The following is a 24,936-nucleotide window of genomic DNA, read 5'->3' as shown; positions in this document are numbered from 1 at the left end:
TTATCAGATTGGCAAACGTTCAGAAGCTTAACCACACATTTTGCTGGCAAGACTATGGAGAAAGTGGCACTCTCATACATTTGCTGGTAGGAATGCAGACTTGTTTGAAGCCCTGTGGAGTGGAATTTAGCAGTGTTTAATAAAACTGCATTTAGCCTTTGGCCCAGCAATCTTGCCTCTACAAATACAGAAATATCATCTATAGGAGACTGTTTGAATAAATCATTATATGACTGCCCAACCAAGTACTGCACAGATGTAAGAGAAACCAAGGAATAGCTCTATGGACTATTATATGGAATCCTTTTAAAGGTACATTGTAAAGTAAAGAAAGAAAAAAACAAAACAAAACAAACAAAAACCCTATGTACCATACTACTTTTGTGTAAAAAGTTGTAATATAATTGGAAGTAGCAATAAGTACATATTTGCATATTTTTTTACTTGTTTTACTTATTTTATTAAAATTCTTTTGACAAAACTAGTACTCATAAACTTTCTAGTTGACATGTAGGGGCTTCAAAATTTCTATCTAGTGTTTCTGCATTCATTGACGGTCACTCAGGAAAACGCCAAAAAGACGTTGAGTTCCTATGGTCTGCCCCATCCTTGTCAGCAAACTCTACTGTGCATATATTTTTTTCAAAGTAGAGCTTAAAAATGAATCAGAAACTTGTGAAACTTGTAACCCATAGGAATTGAAGAGATAAGGGTGAAAGTGAAACTTTGAACCATGTAGAAATTTGGCATACTCAAATTAAATAGAACAGAAAAAGCATACTCTAAAATTGAGTACAAACATAAGCAAATCAACCCAAATGCACATCACATTAGTATCATCTCAGAAAAAAAAAATACATAATTTTTAAGCATGATTCTTTTTTAAGAAAAGATTTAGAGCCGGCGCCGTGGCTCAATAGGCTAATCCTCCGCCTTGCGGCGCCAGCACACCGGGTTCTAGTCCTGGTCGGGGCGCCGGATTCTGTCCCGGTTGCCCCTCTTCCAGGCCAGCTCTCTGCTGTGGCCAGGGAGTGCAGTGGAGGATGGCCCAAGTACTTGGGCCCTGCACCCGCGTGGGAGACCAGGATAAGTACCTGGCTCCTGCTATCGGATCAGCGCGGTACGCCGGCCACAGCGCACCGGCCGCAGCGGCCATTGGAGGGTGAACCAGCAGCAAAGGAAGACCTTTCTCTCTCTCTCTCTCTCTCTCTCTCACTGTTCACTCTACCTGTAAAAAAAAAAAAAAAGATTTATTTATTTATTTAATAGAGTTACAGAGAGGCAGAGAAAGAGAAACAGAGGTCTTCCATCCACTGGTTCACCCTCCAGATGGCCGCAATGGCTGGAGCTGGGCCGATCCAAAGTCAGGAGCAAGGAGCTTCTTCCAGGTCTCCCACACGGGTATAGGGGCCTAAAGACTTGGGACATCTGCTGCTGCTTTCCCAGACCATAGCAGAGAGTTGAATTGGAAGTGGAGCAGCTGGGACTTGAACTGGCGCCAAATGGGAGGCCTGCGCTGTAGGTGGCAGCTTTACCTGCTGCGCCACAGTGCCAGCCCCTAAACATGATTCTTTAATAATACCTCTTATAGAGATATAATGGGGGAAAAAAACTACAAAGGAAATTTGAACTTAGTAGGTTTGTTGTTGGTAGTGGTATTGGAGTAATAGTGTTGAATTTATTTTGTAAGTAGAACAGAATGAGTTTTGGGGCACCAAGGATTAGATGGATCACATTACAGATTAGCATACATGCTGTTGAGGAAAAAAAACAGATTATTATAGGCAAGAATAATGGAAAACATCTAACTTAGATTGGATGATGATCAAAGACTTATTTTGATCTTCAGCAAAAAATATTTGAATCCTATGAATATTGGTTTTCTTGTCCAAAAAACGAAGGTGAATGTAGCTTTTTGTTTGTTTGTTTTTTGAGGTTTATTTATTTGAAAGGCAGAGTTACAGAGAGAGAGGGAGAGACAGAGAGAACTTCTATCTGCTAGTTCACTCCCCAGATGGCCATGATAGCCCGGGGCTGGGCCCAGCCAAAGACAGGAACCTGCAACTCCATCCAGGTCTCCCATGTGGGTGGCAGGGACCCAAGCACTCGAGCTATCCTTCCGCTGTTCTCCCAGGGGCAGGAGCAAAAGGAAGCTGGATTGGAAGTGGAGCCACCAGGATTCAAACCAGCACTCATAGGGGATGCTGGCATCTCAAACAGCAGCTTAACCCACAGTACAACACCAGCCCCTGAAGATAGTTTTCTTAGTCTGTCATTTGTGAAAACTAAGTGTGATAACATCTGAAGTGCCTGACACTTAAAGGGCACTGGGTACAAATTATTGGCTGCCTTTTTAGAAACTGCTTCTTTCCTCAGAGGACTCCTTTTCAAATATTGCATTTGGTTGACTTGCTGATTCTGACTTTGTCTTTTTGGCTCCATAGGGTTCAGAGTGGAATGCCTCAAATCTAGAGGACTTGCAGAACCGAGGGTAAGTACACACAACAGTTGCTCTCTCCCCATGTGATGGAAGTCCCTGCTTTATCTTTACATTTCCCACAAGGAGGTATAAGTGGGTAACTTTAATCTTTTGAGTTGCTACCAACTGTATAATAAAGTATAATTAATAAAAATTAAAACTATTCTCCCACTGCCCCACCACCACCTCCCAAGAAAGATCAGCTGCTTTACGGAAGGGCTTTCAAAAACATACAAGTCTTTGGTGTTTGTTCATAATCAAATGTTGTTTTTGGCTTCTGTTTTTATGTAAGCATTAATAAAACTGCATCTGTTAGGTTCACAGAGTTATTCATTCAACATTTATTGAGCATCTTTGATGGGACAGGCACGGTGCTGTGTGCTGGTGATCCACAGGAAATAAAACTCGTTCCTATCCTCCTTTTTTTTTTTTTTAAGATTTATTTATTTAAAAGGGTTACAGAGAGAGGGAGGGAGGGAGAGATCTGAGAGATCTGTCCGCTGGTTCACTCACCAGGTGGCAGTAAGGGCCAGGTCTGAGCCAGGCGAAAGCCAGGAACTTCCTCCGGGTCTCCCAAGTGTGTGGCAGGGCCCAAGCACTTGAGCCATCTTCTACTGCTTTCCCAGACAATTAGCAGGGAGCTGAATTGGAAGTGGGGCAGCCAGGACTCAAACTGGTGTCTAGGTGGAATGGCATTGCTGGCAGTGGCTTTACCTGCTATGCCCCAACAGTGGCCCCGGTTTCTATCCTTTCACAGTAAGTTGCTTGAAGACCAAGTAGGCTATGAATGTAAAATGGACAAGCTTCTGAAATAGAACAAGAAGAACTACCTTATAAGGAGAAAATTGTTCTAAGCAGCATAGTTATTTAGTACATCTATAACTGTTGAGATGATAGTAAACATTCAATAAGCAAAAAGCTGCCCTTCTTACTTCCTAATTATTGCTTGCTAATTTTCTTATTCAGCTTCACCTTAGGGAGGTAAGATCATCCCAATAAGAGAAGAGAAAATGGTGTCTAAAATTTACCATGCTTGGGGCCAGCGCTGTGGCTTAGCAGGTAAAGCCACTGCCTGTAGTGCCCGGCATTCCATATGGGCATCAGTTCGAGTCCCGGCTGCTCCACTTCCAATCCAGCTCCCTGTTAATGAACCTGGGAAAGTAATAGAGGTTGGCCTAAGTCCTTGGGCCCCTGCACCCACATGGGAGACTGAAAGAAGCTCCTGGCTCCTGGCTCCTGGCTTCGGATCAGCCCAGTTCCAGCCATTGCAGCCATTTGGGGAGTGAACCAGCGGATGGAAGATTCTCTCCGCCCCCCTCCACTGCCTCTGCCTCTGCCTCTCCGTAACTCTGCTTTTCAAATAAATAAATAAATCTTTTAAAAAATTTGCCGTGCTTAACTCTTCATTCTAGACAGAGATAAAACCAACCTGGGAATAATGGTTGGTTACTGTCTGGCTGCTTCCTTGGCTGCAAGTCAGCTCTGCTTGTCTTTACCATTATTAGATACACACTCCCTACTCTCTCCCAGAAGAAAGGTATTTCATAATTGCTAAAATTAAGTCAGAGTAGGATTTAAGTCAAATGATTCTACAAAGAATTCTGGAGGGAGAGAGCTTCTGATTGCTTAATTAATTAAAGAACTTTTATTTTAATTTTTTTACTTTGATTTTTTTGAAAAGGGAGGCTGGGCCAAGCCAGTGAGTTTTCATCCTTTAAAAATTAAATGTATATCAGTGTTTATATTTAATATAAAATCTGAGTTTTTATATAGCAGCGCTTGCCAAAAGCATTGTAATCAAATCATACACATATACACTATGACTTTACATCTCATTTGCATCCTATGAGGCTAACCTATAATAGCAACTATATTAAGTTGTTTTAAAACACTATATGGTAAGATGCCCAGATGTCTACTTGGATCTCATTTTCAGTGTGGTTCATAAATGTACATAAAGAATGAGAGTTTAGGAACATGTACACAATAACCATATGTACTGTGCCAAATGTATGATTTACATAATTGTCAAGTGTAATTTTGGCAGTAAGGCCACTTCCACCCAATCTATTAACTCCATAACCTGATTCCAAGTACAAAGCTCTTCCATAAGGAGTCATCACTTAGTGTTAAGATAGCAAAGAAGTTTCAAAGATTGTCAGTTCCAGTCAGCAGTGGCTCTTACAGCTCTGTCATCACGAGGATTGGGAAGCCCTGTCCTGCTTCTAGAGAGAGTAACATAATGCATTAGTAAGGTAGGGGACTGGAGGTGGAAAGTTGTTAATTTTTATTTTAAATTAAATAAGGGAAGTATGCTTTCCTTTTTCCTTCTGGCAGTCTTATTGAAATATCATTCAAATTTTGTGCAGTTCACCCATTTAATTCAGTAGCTTTTAATATATTCACAGCATTGTGCAACCATCACCACAATTTACAACATTTTCTCAACCCAAAGAGAAAGCCTGTACCATTTAGGAGTCACTCCCTTTCCTTTCTTCCTCTTATTCCCTAGAAGCAGCTAATGTCCATCAGCTGACAGGTAGCCACTTTTTGGCTATTGTAGATAATATTGCTTTGGCTTTTCCTATGAAAGTTTTTGAGTGGACGTATGTTGTCATTTATCTGGGTTTATACCCAGGAAAGGAATTGCTGAGTCATAGAGTAACTCTATGATTAACCTTCTGGGGACCTGCTAGATGATTTCCACAGAAGCTATACCATTTTACATTCCTGCTCTTTGCTTGCTTTTTAAATAAAAAATAATTTAAACTTTCTTATGATTGAGCATTTCTTAAAATTTTATTTAAGGTATACAAATTTCTTGTAGTGATTGAGCTTTGATGTTAAGTTAAAACAGATTCAATTCCTATCCCAGAAAAATCTGAGCCACCTGACCTTAACCACAAGCTTGGTTAGCTATGACCCTCTGTTTATGCAGTCATTTCTTTGACTTCATAGGTTGAGTTTGTAGAACCACACGTTTGGTTCTGAGAAGGAAGCAGCTTCTGCAGAAAGAAATTAGTGAATCTGTGTTCTGTTCTTGAAGTAAATGCCAGTGATACCTAAGTCCACACAACGCTGATAAATGTAACCTTTGGTAAATTGAACCTAAGCGTTTACTGACATTGAGCAATGAGAAAGAGAAGAAATTTTTGAAAAAGAAACCCTCTTCTGCAGGCATGTCAGTACAGGAGAACCTTTTGACACATCTGCTACCATAACAGCCAGGAATGCAGCCAGATAGAGTTGAAGGAGTTTTAAGTCCAACTTTCCTTTGACCTGTCCAGCCCTGGCCTCGTTTGCCTGTCATGTTGTATAAAGGGAATACCAGAACAAAGTCTGACAATGTGGCATTTAAAAAATAGGAGGAAATTTTTCTTTCTCTTTTTCTTGAGATACATGTAGGTAGTAAGACTTCATACAAATGACTTCCAAAGGACAAATTAAATTGCTGGTAATTTTAGCGACAGAAAGATAAATTGGCAGATTATGGACCTCAACTTGATTGTTCAGAGTAAAATATGAGGTATATTTTCAAGAGACTATCAGAGATGATATTCAAAGTGATATTTAGATGCTGAACTTGAAAGACAGCTTTTTGCTCAGAAACTTCCTGGTAGCCAGGTATGCCCAGGACCCAGTTTCTCTACTACATAAATATAGCCTCTTAGTTTTTGAGCTTTATTTCATAATTTTGTATTTAATTTTAGCATATGGAATAAACCAGTTTTAAGTAAGAAAACGAGTGCTGGAAATAGAATTTTGCCTGAGTAGTAGAGCGCATATTCTCCCTTGGTTTCTTCACAGGGTACGGTATATCTTGAATGTCACTCGAGAAATAGATAACTTTTTCCCAGGAGTCTTTGAATATCATAACATCCGGGTATATGATGAAGAAGCAACAGACCTCCTGGCTTACTGGAATGACACGTACAAATTCATCTCTAAAGCAAAGTGAGTAACAGCCCCACATACAAACTCTAACCCCTGTTCTTCATATGCTCTGGATAAATTATTGATGGTGCTTAGGAAATAAAAAAAGGACTGGTTTTTTTTAAGATTTTATTTTTTTTAAGATTTTATTTCATTTTATTTGATAGGCCAAGTTACAGAGACAGAGGGAGAGACAAAGATCTTCCATCTGCTGGTTCACTCCCCAGATGGCCACAACAGTTGGGGTTGGGCTAGGCAGGAGCCAGGAGCTTCTTCTAGTCCCTCAGATATGTGCAAGGGCCCAAGCACTTGGGCTATCTTCCTCTGCTTTCCCAGGCACATTAGCAGGGAACTGGATCAGAAGTGGAGCCGCCAGGATTCGAATCAGCATGATGCCCATATTGGGATGCCAGCATGACAGGTAGCAGCTTCACTTGCCTTACCACAGTGCTGGCAGCGACTCTGGTTTTTTAATCCTAGACAAAAAAAACTAATGATTTAATACTTTTCCTTTTAGTAAATGAAGCCCTAGAAGAAATAGCTTCATGTTCACTGTTTCCATTAGCAGAAAGTTAAATAGAATAGACTTATGCTGCAACAACAGAAATAGAAATGAAAGATAGGAATTATAAATGAAATTCTTAAGTTGCAGTGAGGACATTTTAAAAGTAGAGTAGAGGAGCTGGTGCTGAGGCGTAGTGGTTAAGGTTGCCACTTCCATATGGGCACCGGTTTGAGTCCCAGCAGCTCCTCTTCCTATCCAGCTCTGCTATGGCCTGGGAAAGCAGTAGAAGATGGCCCAAGTGCTTGGGCCCCTGCACCCACATGGGAGCCCGAAAGAAGCTCCTGGCTTCAGATCAGCCCAGCTCCAGCCATTGCGGCCATCTGGGGAGTGAACCAGCAGATAGAACATCTCTCACTCTCTCTCTCTGCCTCTGCCTCTCTGTAACTCTGCCTTTCAAATAAACAAATAAATCATTTTTTTAAAAAAGTGGAGTAGAAATTATTTCAGATAAGTAGAATACTTGTCTTCCTCTCTGAAGGTGAGGAGAGAAACACAGGGAGCTTTGGAAATCTTTTCCCTTTCTTTTATTCTTCTCATGATACTCTAAATGGTGGATTTTTCTCTGACCCTTATGTTGATGTATTCCTTAAATTAACTGGCCGTTATAGTAAAACTATTTAGTGTTAACTTAGTGTGTCATATTAATATATCACTGCATTTTTTTAAGTCCCTAGGGATTTCCCTGCCACTCCTATTTATTACATCACTAGAAAGAATCAAAAATGAACTTGTTGGCCAGATTTCTTTTTTTTTTTTTTTTTTTTTTTTTTTGATAGGCAGAGTGGACAGAGAGAGAGACAGAGAGAGAAAGGTCTTCCTTTGCCGTTGGTTCACCCTCCAATGGCCGCCGCTGCAGCCGGCGCACCGCGCTGATCCGATGGCAGGAGCCAGGATCCAGGTGCTTTTTCCTGGTCTCCCATGGGGTGCAGGGCCCAAGCACCTGGGCCATCCTCCACTGCACTCCCTGGCCATAGCAGAGGGCTGTGTTGGCCAGATTTCTTCAAACTATCCCCAGCAGATGAGAAATGCTTCTGTTTTTAAAGTGCCCTTTAAGAATGATTTCACATCTCTCTAAAGGACCTTCATGATGAGGAAATTCTTTATCTTAGTTACCCTAAATATTCATTCTCTAGCTGGAGCCTATTCCTTTAGTCTCTGGCCAGCATCTCAACGGGTGTTTTATATCCTTGAAGCCTTCTGATAAATCATTCCCAGTATTATGCCATTCATGGCATGCTTAATATGTGCCAGGTGCTTTATATGTATTCTGTACTGTAACATTTTCTAAAACCAAAGAGACAGACACTGTTGTCATCCCATGTAAGTGAGGACAGACTCTACAGATAGAAATCAGAGATTAAATAAGTGGTGGAGACAGGAACTGAATCAAGATCATGTCTCATTTCAGGGTCCATCAGGTCTACAAGAATCATCTAGTTCCATAAGAGAAGGGGACCAGCAAAGACTAGGCAAGGATCTTAGCCTTGAGAAAAGACTTAGCAGGATCTCAGCCAGAGAGGCTAGAGTTGAGGATGAGGCCTCTGTCCCAGTGAAAAGAAAGGCTGATTTCAGGTGGTATTGGGGAGAGAGACCCATGAGGCACCCAGGGCACAAATGGAGGCACTTACTTTCGGACACCTGCAGGTGTAATGTCATTGCCTGGGAGGGAGACATCCTCTCGGTGCATCCTCTGTCTCACACTACTCAAGATCCTGATTCCTAACGGGATGCCAGGCTTAATCTAGACATTCAATATTGCAGGAGAGAGGGCAGTTATGAAAGATAGGGTTGGGTTAGGTGGGAACTGATCCTTCGTTATAGAAATTGAATCCATCCACTGAAAAAGCCGCATTGAAAATATGCCAAAGAGATGTTTTCATGGGAGTGGATTTCATAGCTGTATTTTACTTGGGATTGTCCAAGTATGTCCTACAGGCATAGACCTGAAATTTGATGCATTAACGGTGCCAGGGCTTGATGGGAAGATATAGAGCACATGTCTGAACTTCCATCTGAATCACTGTGCATTTATTTCGTACCTGTAACTCTAAATGGTGCTCTAAGTAAAACAGATACTTCCTTGGCATTTGGGATAATGTAAGCACCAATCTTTTTTTTTTTTAATTTATTTTTTATTTTTTTATTTTTTGACAGCCAAAGTGGACAGTGAGAGAGAGAGAGACAGAGAGAAAGGTCTTCCTTTGCCGTTGGTTCACCCTCCAATGGCCGCCGCGGCCAGCGTACCACACCGATCTGATGGCAGGAGCCAGGTACTTATCCTGGTCTCCCACGGGGTGCAGGGCCCAAGTACTTGGGCCATCCTCCACTGCACTCTCTGGCCATAGCAGAGAGCTGGCCTGGAAGAGGGGCAACCAGGACAGAATCCGGCGCCCCAACCGGGACTAGAACCCGGTGTGCCGGCGCCGCAAGGCAGAGGATTAGCGTACTGAGCCACGGTGCCGGCCAGCACCAATCTTGAATAGCAAAATTTTGTACTTAATTGGCAGATAGAAGGTTAATCTTACCTTTGAGACTATTTCAAGTATTCCAGGCCATTCTCTGCATTTTTGTAGCTTACCTGACTCCCTCTTTTTGCCGCCTAACCTCATGTGTCCTTGTTTGCTTAACTCTTTCCTGTGTCTCTGGCTCTTTTTCCAGAATAAGGATTATAAGCTTCTGGAAGAAAACTTTTCCATTTTTTTTTTTTTAAGATTTATTAATTTTATTCAAAAGGCAGAGTTAGAGAGAGGGAGGGAGAGACAGAGACATCCTCCATTCTCTGGTTCACTCCCCAAATGGGTGCAACAGCCAGAGCTGGGCCAGTCCAAAGTGAGGAACCAGGAGCGTTTTCTGGGTCTCCCACATGGGTAAAGGGGCCCAAGCAATTGGGCCATCCTCCAGTGCTTTCCCAGGCCATTAGCAAGGAGCTAGATCAGAAGTGAAGCAGCCAGGACTCAAACTGGCGCCCATATGGGATGCTGTCTCCCCAGGGTAGAGATTTAACCTACTATGCCACAGTGCCAGCCCCAGAAGAAAGAGTTTCTACCTTCACACAAGTGAATGAATGAATGAATGAATGAATAGATGTCCCTTTTAGGCTGATAGGACATATATTGACTCATTAGAATAGACACTTAGGGAGGATTCCACGTGCACAAGTGATGAGTGACATTCCTTTTTTTCCATACTTTAAAATGTACCTACTTAAGCATCTGGCATGTATAATGAGTACATCCATAAGTTTGCTCATACATTTGCAAGTATTTGAAGGCTACTGTGTGCCAAACACTGTTATTAGCAGAATTAGTATAACTGAGTAATGGCCTTATCCTAGGTAATAAACCCTGACGTGTTAATGTTGAGACTGAGGCAATTTGTTCATATAGCTTTATGGTAACTTAATTTTTTTTTCACTTTGTTAAAAAAACAAAAATAGGCTGGTGTCGCAGCTCAATAGGCTAATCCTCCGCCTGCGGCGCCGGCACACCGGGTTCTAGTCCCAGTTGGGGTGCCGGATTCTGTCCTGGTTGCCCCTCTTCCAGGCCAGCTCTCTGCTGTGGCCAGGGAGTGCAGTGGAGGATGGCCCAAGTGCTTGGGCCCTGCACCCCATGGGAGACCAGGAAAAGCACCTGGATCCTGGCTTCAGATCAGCGAGGTGCGCCAGCCGCAGCGCAGTGGCCATTGTGAGGTGAACCAACGGAAAAGGAAGATCTTTCTATCTCTCACTGTCCACTCTGCCTGTCCAAAAAAAAAAAACCAGAGCTGTGGCAGAGCAGAGAGGAAGGCTGATTTCATTTGGTTTGTGCTTCCCACCAGAGACAAAACCATTCCTGGAACTTAAACTGGATTCAAATAGTTCATACTATTTGAATAAATTAGATGAATCCCTGCCATGCCCGAACCCCAGGGGAGTACCAGCCATGAAACATGCCCCTGAAGCTTTGAGAGAACTGGGCTCCATCACACACAAATGTGCTCCAGTCCCTAAATCCAAAGTGCTCCCTCTACATTCTGTGACCACCTGTCATTGTATTTCCCATTTGGAATTTTGTCTCTCCCATTGAATTCTTCCCTTTAAAGTACAGCTGCATGTTACTGACCTTTGCAGACTAGCACCTTGCACATTGTCTAACATATGATAAATATCTGGTAAATGTTTACTGGATGAATTAAAGAAGCATATTATTAACATTGAATAGTATTTGAAATTACACTAGAGCTGCCTGTCCTGCTCACACATTTGATTATAGATTTGCACAAGTGGACCAAGGAGAAGGGATTGCATAGCAGTAAAATGGAAGGGTAGGACAGGAGACCTGAAAAAATATAGAACCCAGCTTTTAAAATATACTCACTGTTCTCTTTTCTTTACCTTCATTTCCCAAACTAGGAAACATGGATCTAAATGTCTTGTACATTGCAAGATGGGGGTGAGCCGCTCAGCCTCCACTGTAATTGCCTATGCAATGAAGGAATATGGCTGGAATCTGGATCGAGCCTATGATTATGTGAAGGAAAGACGAACGGTGACCAAACCTAACCCCAGCTTCATGAGACAACTGGAAGAGTATCAGGGGATCTTGCTGGCAAGGTGAGTCCTTGCGTGACTTTCTTGGATTCTCCCTCCTTCAGGCTATAAAGCAAGGTGAAAAGTCCTCCTTTGCAGCTAATTCTCAGCCTGATTTGGAGGTGATGATACTTTTTGAAAATAAATTTCTTTATTAATCCAATTTTCCAAAACTAAGTATAAGCTTTTAAGATTATCATGGAAGATTCGGCATTTAATCTCAAGTTAATAAAAGTAAAGAATGGAAATACTATGCTCTTATTTTAGTTCTCAATTTTGATAAGTACTTCTCAACATCTTATAAGGTGAAATACAGGCCGGCGCCGCGGCTCAATAGGCTAATCCTCCACTTACGGTGCCGGCACACCAGGTTCTAGTCCCGGTTGGGGCGCCGGATTCTGTCCGGGTTGCCCCTCTTCCAGGCCAGCTCTCTGCTGTGGCCAGGGAGTGCAGTGGAGGATGGCTCAGGTTCTTGGGCCCTGCACCCACATGGGAGACCAGGAGAAGCACCTGGCTCCTGGCTTCGGATCAGCGTGCAGCGCGCCGGCTGCGGCGGCCATTGGAGGGTGAACCAACTGCAAAAGGAAGACCTTTCTCTCTGTCTCTCTCACTCTCACTGTCCACTCTGCCTGTCAAAAAAAAAAGGTGAAATACAGCTGCCTTTTCAAAATGAATACTGGTTACCCCAAGGTAATGTTCCTTTTGGCCCATTCTTTTAAAAAAAGTTCCTACTGCTACTTTTTTGGATCTTTTTTTTTCTTTCAGTGTTCAGTTACACTGAGCCCTCTCCCTTAATTTGGATCATATGTGTTGCACATCAGAATTGAAATGTATATAACTTGTTTAAGATATTTTTCTTTTTTAAAAAGCTTTTAATCCAGTTTTTTATATATGCTTTGCAAAAACATAGAAAATTACAAAGGGAAAAATACTTTAAAGGCTCAATACCCACAAATAGCAGTCAGCATTACTTTACCAGTTTTCTAGGTTTTAATCTGTAAGATATCTCGATGGGTATTTTTTCCACAAAATCTGTTCTGCAGCCTGCCTCTCTACCCAGTACTGGGTCTTGAACACTTCCTGTATCAATAAGAACTAGTTGTTCTCAATAATGATTTGATAATTGGTTATAAAATGAGTGGTTAATATCCAAACCTCATTAGCCCTTTGGAATGTTGACAGCTACCTTCAGCTGCTCTTGGGGACAAGTATTAGAAATTAAACAACTTAAGGATCAGTTTCCTGAAGTGTCACGTGCTGAAATTCTGGGGATTGCTAGATTTTGCTTTTTTTACTTGTGGGCTTGTTCTAGCTGGTTTTGTTTGGGTGAAAGCGCAGATGTCTAGAAGCCGTTGGGGCCAGGTCCAGGGTTTAACTCCAGTGAGTCTCATGACTTGGTCTTGACTCTTGAATCTGGGACGTGTTTCCCCTGAACTAAATGTTAAGTCGCCTTCCAGCCTATCCGGGCAGAAGGACATCCCTCTCACCCCCGAAGTCTTGTGAAAATGTGGCCACAGCATAGCATTACAGTTTCCACTAAAGAAAGCCCTCCCATTTACTCAGCATTTGGCATGATTTCCTCTGAGCCATTCTCCTAGGAGGCTGGGAGGACACTCAAGCCTCCTCTGTTTAAAAGAATTTACAAGTCTTTGGAGACAGATTTTGATGACATTTGGGACTGGATCAGAAGGTAGGACACAGCAGTTCCTTTTGGCACAAGAAAGAGGCATCTGAGCGTTTGTGGAGACGTAACTGTTGTATATTCCCAAACACACACATGCCGGATGTTAGGCAGTGTCCTCAGGTGACCCACTCCGGGGAAGGATACTATGTGTCCTGCCAATTTCAGTATTTATTCTGGAATCCCAGGCTACTGCAAGCTGTTGGGATGGTGGTTTTTTTTGTTTGTTTGTTTTGTTTGTTTTGTAGAGTGTGTGATTTTTCTTAAATGTTAGAGCAATTTCAGAAAAGTCTTAATGAGGATGAGAAGGGCAGCAGAGTCTTGAAACCCACCGCTGCTCTTTCCTTGCCCTTTCTCTTCCTGTTCCGTGTTGACTTTCTGGGCTTGATTTTTGGGCAAAGGGGAAGCCCTGGAAAGAGTAAAATTCACGAAATTTGAATCCATGGATCTGGTTTCCATCCCTGGTTCACTGAACCCTTGCTGCAACCTTGAGAAATTACCTCCCATTTCTGACCCTATAAAATGAAAATCAAGAGATCCACACCACAGGGTTGTAGTTGGGAATAAAAATATGTATCAGTGCGCATTGTGTGTTGCTGAGGCTTACTCAGATGTGAGTCTCATCTCCTTCACCCAGGGCCATCCAGAAAGGACACACATGTATGTGCTGTTTCTTTCTTTCTCCTTCACATCAACCATTGCCTCCCAACACCCACAAAAACACTATCTCAATTACAAATTGAAATTACCTATTTGGGATGTTTCCTGAATTGTAAGCACTGGAATATAGTGCTAGGAATATTACTTAAGCTGATTTTGGCTACAATTAGTAGAATACCTACATCTATCAAGACTCAATGGGGCCGGCGCCATGGCGCAGCAGGTTAACGCCCTGGCCTGAAGCGCCAGCATCCCATGTGGGCACCAGTTCGAGACCTGGCTGCTCCACTTCCAATCCAGCTCTCTGCTATGGCCTGGGAAAGCAGAAGAAGATGGCCCAAGTACTTGGGCCCCTGCACTCACATGGGAAATCTGGAAGAAGCTCCTGGCTCCTGCCTTCAGATTGGCACAGCTCCGGCAGTTGCGGCCAGTTTGGGAGTGGACCAGCAGATGGAAGATCTCTTTCTCTCTGCAGACTCTCCTCTCTCTATGTTACTCTGACTTGCAAATAAATAAATAAATCTTTAAAAAAAAAAAAAAAAAGACTCAATAAGAGGGGCTGGCACTGTGGCACAGCAGGTTAAAGCCCTGGCCTGAAGCACTGGCATCCCATATGGGCTCTGGTTCTAGTCCCGGCTGCTCCTCTTCCGATCCAGCTCTCTGCTATGGCCTGGGAAAGCAGTGGAAGATGGACCAAATCCTTGGGCTGCCCATGTGGGAGACCCGGAAGAAGCTCCTGGCTCCTGGCTTTGGATTGGCGCAGCTCTGGTCATTGCAGCCATTAGGGGAGTGAACCAGCAGATGGAAAACCTCTTACTCCCTCTCTTTCTCTCTCCCTCCCTCCCTTGCTCCCTCATTGCCTCCCCCCTCCCCTCCTCCTCCCTCCTTCTCTCTCTGTAACTCTGCCTTTCAAATAAGATAAATAAATCTTTTTTAAAAGAATAAGATGAGGGCATTTTAGCGAACATTTTAACCACTAGGCTAAATGCCCGCCCCCCAGATAGGATTATTTGAGGAGGATTTTATAAAGGGACTCTTTACAAAGATGTGACTTTGTAGCCAAATTAACGGACGCTTTATCAGCAGGGCTATTTGGATTTGGTTCCCAAAGAGGAAGGAGACTCCAGTAGAAAAAGCACCTTCAGAAATGAGTAGTAGGGGCCGGCGCTTTAGCTTGTGGAAGGTTAAACTGCCTGCAAGTCCCTGGACCCCTGCACCCATGTGGGAGACCTGGAAGAAGCTCCTGGCTTTGGTTTGGCCCAACCCTGGCCATTACGGCCATTTCGGCTATTTGGGGAATAAACCAGCAGATGGAAGATTTCTCTCTCTCTCTCTCTCTCTCTCTCTGCCTTTCAAATAAATAATTTTTTAAAAAAAGAAATGAGGAGTAACCTTCAGTCAGAGGGACACAGCTAACCTGAGGTGACCCTGCAGAAAGAGAGCTCGGAAGTAACACCATGTCCTCCATCTTTCCCTCTCCAGTCTCCTTCAAGGGCTTCCCATTAACCAAACCTGTGCAAGTCAGAAGAAAGGGCCTGTTAATGCAGTCCATAGATCAGGCCCTGGACCAGAGCAGGGTAGAGAAGCTGAAGATTGGACCTGCAGAGACAAATAGAAGATATCTAGCCCAACAATCCACTACTGGTGGTTTTATTGGTTGACTGGTTAAAGATTTATTATTTATTTGAAAATCAGAGTTATATAGAGAGAAGCGGGAAAGAGAAAGAGGGATCTTCTATCCATTGGTTCACTCTCCAAATGGCCACATTGGCTGGGACTAGACCAAGCCAAAGCCAGGATCCTGGAACTCCATCTGGCTCTCCCATGTGGATGCAAGGGCCCAAGGATTTGGGCATCCTCTGTGGGCTTTCCCAGACACATTAGCAGAGAGCTGGATCAGAAGTGGAGCAGCCAGGACTTGAATTGGCACCTACATGGGATACTGGCATTGCAGGTGGTAGCTTAAGCCCCTGGCATGACCATGCCAGCCCCTATAGGTAATTTTTTTTTTTTAATGCTGAATTATCTACTTGCTCTTTTGTTGCCTGTACTGTTTGTTTCATATCCAAGAAATCATTGCCAAATTCAATAGCATGAAGCTTTCCTCCTGTGTTTTCTCTTTTAAAAAATTTATTTATTTGCAAAGCAGAGTTACAGAGAGGCAGAGAGAAAAGTCTTCCATCAGCTGGTTCACTCCCTAAATAGCCACAAGGGCTGGAGCTAGGCTGATCCAAAGCAAGGAGCCAGGAGCTTCTCTTCTGTGTCTCCCACACAGGGTGCAGGGGCCCAAGAACCTGGGCCATTTTCCACTGCTTTCCCAGGCCATAGTAGAGCTGGATCAAAAGTGGAGCAGCCAGGACTCAAACCAGCACCCATATGGGATGCCAGCACTGCAGACCAGGGCTTTACCCACTATGCCACAGCACCAGCCCCAGGTAGTTTTAAAAGTTGTACCAGAAGCATGCATTAAGCCTAGCTGTTAAGATACCTGCAGCCTTTGTCAGAGTACCTGGGCTCCATACTTGACCCCAGCTCCTGACTCCAGCTTCATGATAATGTAGACCATGGGAGACAATGGCGATGGCTCAGGTGAAGGGGTTTCTGTCACCTACATGGAAGACCTTGATTGATTTCCTGGCTCCCAGCTTCAGAGTGGTGATTGCGGGCATTTGGAGGAGTGAATCACCAGTGCTTACTTGCTTTCTGTCTCATAAATATATAAATAAATGTTTAAAAAGAAGAGTTGGGACATTTATCATCTGCCATAACAAGAAGCACAGTAGTTTCTGTAATGGCTTGGTGGTGACTAATCAGAGAATCTGATGGGGTCCATCTTTCTTCTCTACCTTCCTTAGTTAATGATCTGGTCTTTAAGGTTGTCTCATGATTGCCAGATGTTTTCCACACTTCTGGGCATCTACAAATAAGTTACACAGCATCTAAAGAAAAAGTTCATTTAAATTAGAGAGGAAGAACTTTCTCAGAAGGTCCCTGTAGACTTCCCTCCAGACTATTGGCCAGGAATGGAATTATGTCTAAAACCATTCACTGGCAGGGAAATGGAATATTTAGGACTAGGTAAAATATATTCACATTTATCCTCTGGTGCTAGAGAAGTGCCACATTACCTGAACCCTTGGGATGGGGAACACTCAAACCAAATCAGGCCTCTGGTGAGAAAAATGACTGTTAGGTGTACATTCATTAGAGTCTACAGTGCATGATGTGTTGTCAGGAAACCTTGGCACTTGGCAGGCTGACTGCCAAGTGTATTGAACCCAGCAGACTCTAGCCCAGTTCCTAAGTGCCTGCTTAGAAGAGTGAAGAGAGTCCCATACTCCTGTGACTGAAGATCTATCAAGCCTTGCAGTGTAGAAAAACAAAGTCCTGAGAGAAATCCTGCTTACTCTGTTTGCAGAGCTGTTCCATTTCCTGTACAGCTGTTTGTTTGTTTTTTTTTTTTTCTAAAGATGTATTTGTTTATTTGAAAATCAGAGTTACACCGAGAGAGAAGAAGAGGCAGAGAGAGAGAGGTCTTTCATCCGATGGTTCACTCCCCAATTGGGCACAACAGCCGGAGGTGCACCAATCCAAAGCCAGGAGCTTCTTCCAGGTCTCCCACATAGATACAGGGGCCTAAGGACTTGGGCCATCCTCTGCTGCTTTCCCAGGCCATAGCAGAGAACCAGATTGGAAGAGGAGTAACCGGGACTAGAACCGGCGCCCATATGGGATGCCGGTGCTTCAGGCCAGGGCGTTAACCCGCTGCGCCACAGCACCGGCCCCTGTTTGGGTCTTGTGTTTTGTATATTCTCCCAGAAGGTCTGTGGTGTTTTTCTCAAAGAGCTAGAGCCTTGATCCTTGGGTGTCCAAGTGACACCGAGTGCTTAACTCAAGGTGCCCCCTCTCAGGGAGCATTAGCTTAGCGTTTTGACCTCTTAATAGAAGAGAACATGACATCAGGTTCCTATAGTGATCTATGAATTAGTTACATTCTTAATTAGAGTGTGAGTATGTAGACAAGCAGTTGATAACTTATCTGAAATACAAAGGGGTTTATCTTTCAGTATATCATTAAGAGCTAACATTTAATACTCTATAGACTTAAAAATGATGACATTGTAAAGTTATTGATACTATTCATATCTGATTTTTTTTTTTATTTTTATAGTTGGGGGATGGGATTGAGACAGGAGAGAGGGAGTATGTGTTATAATCCTACATTAAAATGCCTGTGGCCCTGTTTATTCTCCACTCTGATTATGCAGGTATTGGCAGATTTTTATTCCACTAGACAGGTTCAGATTTCAAGCAGACCATTTGCAAGTTGGGCCATGTGTCTGTGGCATTTGGTTCCAGTAGGCAGGGGACAAGGAGGAGAAACTGAGTAGTGTTAATCTGTGCCACATGTCCTTACTAATGTCAGTTTTTTTTTTTTTTTTTAAATATGGAACGCTTCACGAATTTGCGTGTCATCCTTGCGCAGGGGCCATGCTAATCTTCTCTGTATCGTTCCAATTTTAGTATATGTGCTGCCGAAGCGAGCACTAACTAATGTCAGTTTTGATTATTTGAGAGCCCCTGTCATAAAGACCAGAGAAGGCAGGGCTGACTTTTACTCAGGCTTTGCTAGTAGAGATACTGATGTATAGTTAGCTGATTTACAGTGGTTAGCCAGTGGCAGGGAACCTGAGAATAACTGGATTTTTTTGGTTAAATTTTATTATTTATTTGAGAGGTCAGGTTACAAACAGAGAGAGGGAGAGACATAGAGAAAAGTCTTCCATCCGCTGGTTCACTCACCAGTAGGCTGCAACGGCCAGAGCTGTACTGATCTGAAGCCAGAAGCCAGGAGTTTCTTCTGGGTCTCCCTCGCAGGTGCAAGGGCCCAAGGGCTTGGCCATCTCCACTGCTTTCCCAGGCCATAGCACAGAGCTGGATCAGAAGTGGAGCAGCCAGAACTCAAACTAGTGCCCATATGGGATGCTGGCACTGCAGGTGGCGGCTTTACCTGCTACGCCACAGCACCAGCCCCCAGAGTACTCCATTTTTAGCAGTACCTCCCTCTGAATAACCTTCTCAGACAGAGTGAATGCTTTATTAAACATGAAACAAGAAAAGAAAGGAGAAGGGAGCTGGGGAAGAGAAGGGAAAAAGAAGGGGGTGCCTTATGCATCCTGTCATTTAAATTATTTAAATGTCCTCTTGTTCATTTACTAAGTAAAAGGCCAAATTCTTACTCAGAATGGCCCATCTGTGTGTTTACATGAATCCACATTCAGGTCAGAGGCCACTCAAGGGAGAAAGGATCTGAGACTTGATTGCATCATCCTGGCCACAGACCAACTCTCAAGTTCTTTTTTGGCAGCATGTTTGCTTGTTGCCTGCCTCAAATAGGTGTTGGGGGATGGGCAGAGTCAGCTGGGTTTAAAAGGTAACCGTTTAAAATAATACATGTGATCTAATGTCGCATGTCTATCCCTACCAGTCATGAAGCATTAAGACTAACTGTCTTGGGATGAAGCTTCAATGGAAAACAATCTGGTGATGCATCCATACCCCATGAGCCACCTTTCCCATTCTGTATGTAACACCCTTGAGTACCTTAGGTGTGTACCAGACACAGGAATGCCTGTGGCGATATCGTTTGTAATACCCAAGACTATTAAAAGAATGGATAAATAAATTATGGCACATTCATTATACTCTACGAGTTCTATACACAGTGATGAATTTTAAAAAACATAATAAAGTTAGGCAAAAAAGTTGTAGATTACATACAGTATGATTTTATTTAAAGTTCAAAATATGCAAAACTCTGCAGTTAAGAGCAAAACATGGTGATACTATGAGGAACAGAAAGGGAGTGATAACCCCAAAATTCGGGATGACATTACCCCTGAGTAGGAGGAGGAAGGAGAGGAAGGGGCACCCAGAGTGGCAGTGCTGCAAAGGCTCTGGTGAGGAACATCTGGACTGTGTCAGAGCTGCCTGCCACTCTTTCTGCAGGTTCTGTTGCAAAAGAGAAGAAAGCAGCAACATCGTACCTGTCTTCAGAGATTTTTTTCCCCTTTAAAAATAGGCATCAATTTAATTCCAGAGCCCCAACTCAATATTATCTGAGGATTATCTCTACCAGGAAGAGAAGAAAATCCCTGCGGGGCAGCACAGCTGTGACGTCAGCCACTTCCTCTGAAACATGCAGTTTGTGCCCATGGCGTAACTTTGGTCTTTCGTTCCCTCCTGACGCACGCATGATTTTCAAGCAGTTTTAAAAACTATACTTCAGAAGATTCATGGAATCATGAAAACTTCTCATTAACCTGTTGACTGTTAAGATCAGCTCTTCTGTGTTAGTGGGAGAGCTAGAACAGCTACTCCTGAGATGTCTCCCTAGTCATGTGCATCACAGGTGCTGTCCTGTCCTGGTGGGTGAGCGAGCTGGTGCAGGCTTGAATACCCTCAGGACAGGGGAGGGACAGGAATTGGAGAACTCACTCTGGAATTAAGCAGGAAACAGGGGTGTCTGGATATGAGAGACAAAACTTCAAAAGGAAGCACATTGGCCCTAGTTAACAATGCACAGTTTAGGGACTAATGTTGTGGCACAATGGATTAAGCCACTGCCTGTGATGCCAGCATGCCATGTGAACACCAGTTCAAGACCCAGCTGCTCCACTACTGATGCAGGCCCCTTCTAATGCATCTGGGAAAGCAGCAGAAGATGGGCCAAGTGCTTGGGCCCTTGATACCCACATAAGAGACCCAGATGGAGTTCCAGGCTCCTGGCTTTGCCCAAGCCATTGCAGCCATGTGGGGAGTGAACCAGCAGATGGAAGATTTCTCTCTGTCCCTCCCTCTCTCTGTAACTCTGCCTTTCAAACAAATAAATCTTTAAAAAGAAAAAGTTTTTTAAAAAATGTACAATTTAGGTCCCACCTATCCAAGCAGTCCAGCTTACCCCTCCCCACAGCCACTCACTTGTTTGAGATCTGTGATATGTTGTCTCCTCCTAGGGGTGACTGGAGTTCATGCAGCTTGGAAAAGGTGAAAAACCCCATCTTACACCCAGCTAAGTAATTACAGCTAGTCTTCATAAACAGCTTGACCTGCTTCCTACCTGGGAAAGCACCCTGTATCTTGCGGGCCTGAGTCAGAGAGAGCCTCACTGGAGCAGCAGACAGGCAAAGGGAGCTAAGAGCAGGTGCAGAGTTGAGAACAAACAGGAGGTCACATTAGTGCAGGCGCATGACTGGGCAGAGCCTGGGCGTGGCCCTGAGCCCGGGGCAAGTTGTTTTGGGCAGAGTTTCCCATTCCACCCTGCGGTTAGGTAACTCTTCATCAGCTTGTAAGTCATGGAGACCGCACCCCCAAGCACCACACTTAGTGAACTGTTCCTTGGTCAGGTGATCTGACCAACCACACACTCTTTGCCTGGGGCTTTGGGAACTGTGCTTCCCATTAGAGTGTATGATTTGAAATGAAATCTCAAAGGGTGGATGTATGTGAGAGGTCTTTATTTGGCCCACCTACTTTTCCAGATGTTACCTTAGCTTGATGGTTTGTATCCAGAGATCCTTCTGAAAAGATCTGTCCTTTACACTTACCTTCTCGGTTCTGTTACTGAGCTTTCTCTCCAGGTGTACTAGCCTTGTCTTTGCTTTTCTAATTCAACAATGAGCAGTGTCCTCCTCACACCTGCACATCAATCTCTGATCCTACATCAGCTGCTCATCCCAATTATGAGACTTGGTAATGGGCTCTAATAGACTTTATGTTACTCGTATGTTGCTTTGATTCGGAGTCTTTTCCTGGTTGTAGTTGTTAAATATGGCTCATTTTTTAAAAATTAGAAAATTATAGAGATATGGAATATATAAAGTTTTTTTCTTTTCTTTTCTTTTTTTTTTTTTTTTTTTTTTTTTTGACAGGCAGAGTTAGACAGAGAGAGACAGAGAGAAAAGTCTTCCTTCCGTTGGTTCACCCCGCAAATGGTTGTTATGGCTGGTGCGCTGCGCCGATCCGAACCCAGGAGGCAGGTGCTTCCTCCTGGTCTCCCATGCGGGTGCAGGGGCTCAAGCACTTGGGCCATCCTCCACTGCCTTCCCGGGCCACAGCAGAGAGCTGGACTGGAAGAAGAGCAACTGGGACAGAATCTGGCGCCCCAACCAGGACTAGAACCTGGGTGCCAGTGCCGCAGGTGGAGGATTAGCCTAGTGAGCTGCGGCGCCGGCTGGAATATATCAATTAAAAGCCTCCTCCTGGAAGTGTTTCTGCCTTCCTTGAATCTGTTACCAGTTTGCTGATACTCCTCCCAATTTTTTCCTATATTCTTTACTCTAAACGTGGAAACTAATTATTCCATATATGTTTAGTATTTTTTTCAGTTAGTAATAGTATACCCCACACATCATTAAATACCTCATAGTTTTTAACAGCACAAATTGTATGGACTATATGTAATAAATTTTTGGCATCTAATTTTTAGTATCACCTTATTATAGTAAATATCCTTTATGTGTATCTTTATGCAATTTCAAAAGATGGATTGATTGATTTGAAAGGCAGAATTAAAGAGAGAGAGAAAGATGGATTGATTGATTTGAAAGGCAGAATTAGAGAGAGAGAGAGAGATCTTCATCTGCTAGTTCACTCCCCAAATGGCCACATTAACCGGGGCTAGGCCAAGCTGAAGACAGGAGCCAGGAGCTTTTTCCTGGTCTCCCATGCAGATGCAGGGGCCCAAGGACTTAGCCCTCCTACACTGCTTTCCCAAGTGCAATAATAGGGAGCTGGATCAGAAGTAGAGCAGCAAGACACAACCTGTTGCCCGTATGGGATGCCAGCACTGCAGGCTGTGGCTTAACCCACAGCACGTGGAGCATTTCTTATAGAAAAAATTATTTAATTTTTAAGTTTATTTCTTTGAAAGATAGAGTTCCCATCCACTAGCTCACTTCCTTACTTCCCAAATCCTCACAGTGGCCCTAGATTGGGGATGAAGCCAGGAACCGGAAATTCAATTCAGGCCTCCCACTTGGATGGCAGGAACTCCAACACTTGAGCCATCACTATGCAAGAAGCTGGAACAGAGCCAGGACTTGAACCCAGGCCCTCCAGTATGGTATATGGACATCCTAACCAATATCTTTAACTGCTAAGCCAAATACCTGCCCCTCCAAAAAAATTCTTAAAAAAGAACTGAGGCGGTGCTGTGGCGTAGCAGGTAAAGCCACCACCTGCGGTGCCGGCATTCCTGTGGGCACCGGTTCAGGTCCTAGCTGCTGCACTTCTGATCCAGCTCTCTGCTATAGCCTGGGAAGGCAGTAGAAGATGGCCCAAGTCCTTGGGCCCCTTCACCCACGTGGGAGACCTGGAAGAAGCTCCTGGCTCCTGGCTTGAGATCCGGCACAGCTCTGGCTGTTGCAGCCAATTGGGGAGTGAACCAGCGGATGGAAGACTGCTAGAGAGAGGTTGCCTCTCTTCTCTCTGTGTAACTCTTTCAAATAAAGAAATAAATCTTAAAAAAAAGAAGAAGAACACAGGGGCTGGCGTCGTGGCTCAGTTGGTTAATCCTCTGCTTGCAGTGCCAGCATCCCATATGGGCACCAGATTCTAGTCCCAGTTGCTCCTCTTCCAGTCCTGCTCTTTGCTGTGGCCCAGGAGGGCAGTGGAGGATGGCCCAAGTGCTTGGGCCCTGCACCGGCACGGGAGACCAGGAGAAGCACCTGGTTCCTGGCTTTGGATCGGCGCAGCTCCGGCCGTTGCGGCCATTTGGGGAGTGAACCAAAGGAAGGAAGACCTTTCTCTCTGTCTGTCTGTCTTTCTCTCTCTCTCTCTCACTGTCTGTAACTCTACTTGTCAAATAAAAAAAAAAAACATATTACATAAACCAAAATACCAACTTTTTTTTTTTTCAATTTTAAACTGATAAGAATAGATACTCGGCCGGTGCCGCGGCTCACTAGGCTAATCCTCCACCTTGCGGCGCCGGCACACTGGGTTCTAGTCCCAGTCGGGGCGCCGGATTCTGTCCCGGTTGCCCCTCTTCCAGGCCAGCTCTCTGCTGTGGCCCGGGAAGGCAGTGGAGGATGGCCCAAGTACTTGGGCCCTGCACCCCATGGGAGACCAGGATAAGTACCTGGCTCCTGCCATCGGATCAGTGCGGTGCGCTGGCCACAGCGTGCCGGCTGCAGTGGCCATTGGAGGGTGAACCAACGGCAAAGGAAGACCTTTCTCTCTGTCTCTCTCTCTCTCACTGTCCACTCTGCCTGTCAAAAAACAAAAAACAAAAAACAAAAAAACAAACAAACAAAAAACAGATACTACACTTGATCTTAGCCAAAAGGCTGAGAAGCGATTTTTTTTTTCAATTTTAAAACATAATTTTTTTAACTTTTATTTAACCAATATAAATTTCCAAAGTACAGCTTATGGATTACAATGGCTTTTCCCCACCCCCGTAACCTCCCTCCCATCTCCCACTGGCTCTCCCATTCCATTCACACCAAGAGTCATTTTCAATTATCTTTATATACAGAAGATCAATTTAGTATATATTAAGTAAAGATTTCAACAGACTGCACCCACACAGAAACACAAAGTGTAAAGTACTGTTTGAGTACTAGTTATAGCATTAATTCACATTGTACAACACATTAAGGACAGAGATCCTACATGAGGAGTAAGTGCACAGTGACTCCTGTTGTTGACTTAACAAATTGACACTCTTGTTTATTGCGTCAGTAATCTCCCTAGGCTCTTGTCATGAGTTGCCAAGGCTATGGAAGCCTTTTTGACTTCGCCAACTCCGATCTTATTTAGACAAGGTCATAGTCAAAGTGGAAGTTCTCTCCTCCCTTCAGAGAAAGGTACTTCCTTCTTTGATGGCCCATTCTTTCCACTGGGATCTCACTTGCAGAGATCTTTCATGTCGGTCTTCAACACAGAACAGAGTAATATAAATTTTTTTAAAGTGCTGATTAAAGGTTAAATTTAGTGTATGAGAGGGCATGTTTGACCAAACCATCATCAACATTGGCTGTTCCTTC

General features: G+C 43.8%; 2 protein-coding genes, 1 non-coding gene and 1 pseudogene across 14 annotated transcripts in view; 1 reads left to right on the top strand and 3 right to left on the bottom strand.

The window, feature by feature from the left end:
* Positions 1 to 24,936, top strand: part of SSH2 (slingshot protein phosphatase 2) — a 281,689-nt gene that overhangs the window by 246,180 nt on the left and 10,573 nt on the right. For all 12 annotated transcript variants that reach the window (XM_070061153.2, XM_002718906.6, XM_089317535.1 and 9 more), the window contains 3 exons: positions 2,445 to 2,491; positions 6,287 to 6,433; positions 11,368 to 11,568. In XM_070061153.2, the coding sequence (XP_069917254.2) occupies positions 2,445 to 2,491; positions 6,287 to 6,433; positions 11,368 to 11,568 (395 nt within the window). The remainder of the gene's footprint in view (positions 1 to 2,444; positions 2,492 to 6,286; positions 6,434 to 11,367; positions 11,569 to 24,936) is intronic.
* Positions 6,528 to 24,936, bottom strand: part of LOC138846177 (uncharacterized) — a 32,369-nt gene continuing 13,960 nt past the window's right edge. The window contains exon 4 of the mRNA XM_089317007.1: positions 6,528 to 6,888. The gene's annotated coding sequence lies outside the window, so the exon portion shown is untranslated. The remainder of the gene's footprint in view (positions 6,889 to 24,936) is intronic.
* Positions 18,327 to 18,433, bottom strand: LOC138846363 (U6 spliceosomal RNA). The gene has a single exon (XR_011383845.1). It is a non-coding gene; the product is annotated as a U6 spliceosomal RNA (small nuclear RNA).
* LOC127484570 (U2 spliceosomal RNA) lies at positions 24,090 to 24,246 on the bottom strand (annotated as a pseudogene).

The sequence above is a fragment of the Oryctolagus cuniculus genome, chromosome 17 (assembly GCF_051225735.1).
Source record: "Oryctolagus cuniculus isolate XC-2025 breed Fujian yellow rabbit chromosome 17, ASM5122573v1, whole genome shotgun sequence".
NCBI lineage: Eukaryota > Metazoa > Chordata > Mammalia > Lagomorpha > Leporidae > Oryctolagus > Oryctolagus cuniculus.
This window is presented reverse-complemented; position numbering and strand designations above follow the sequence as displayed.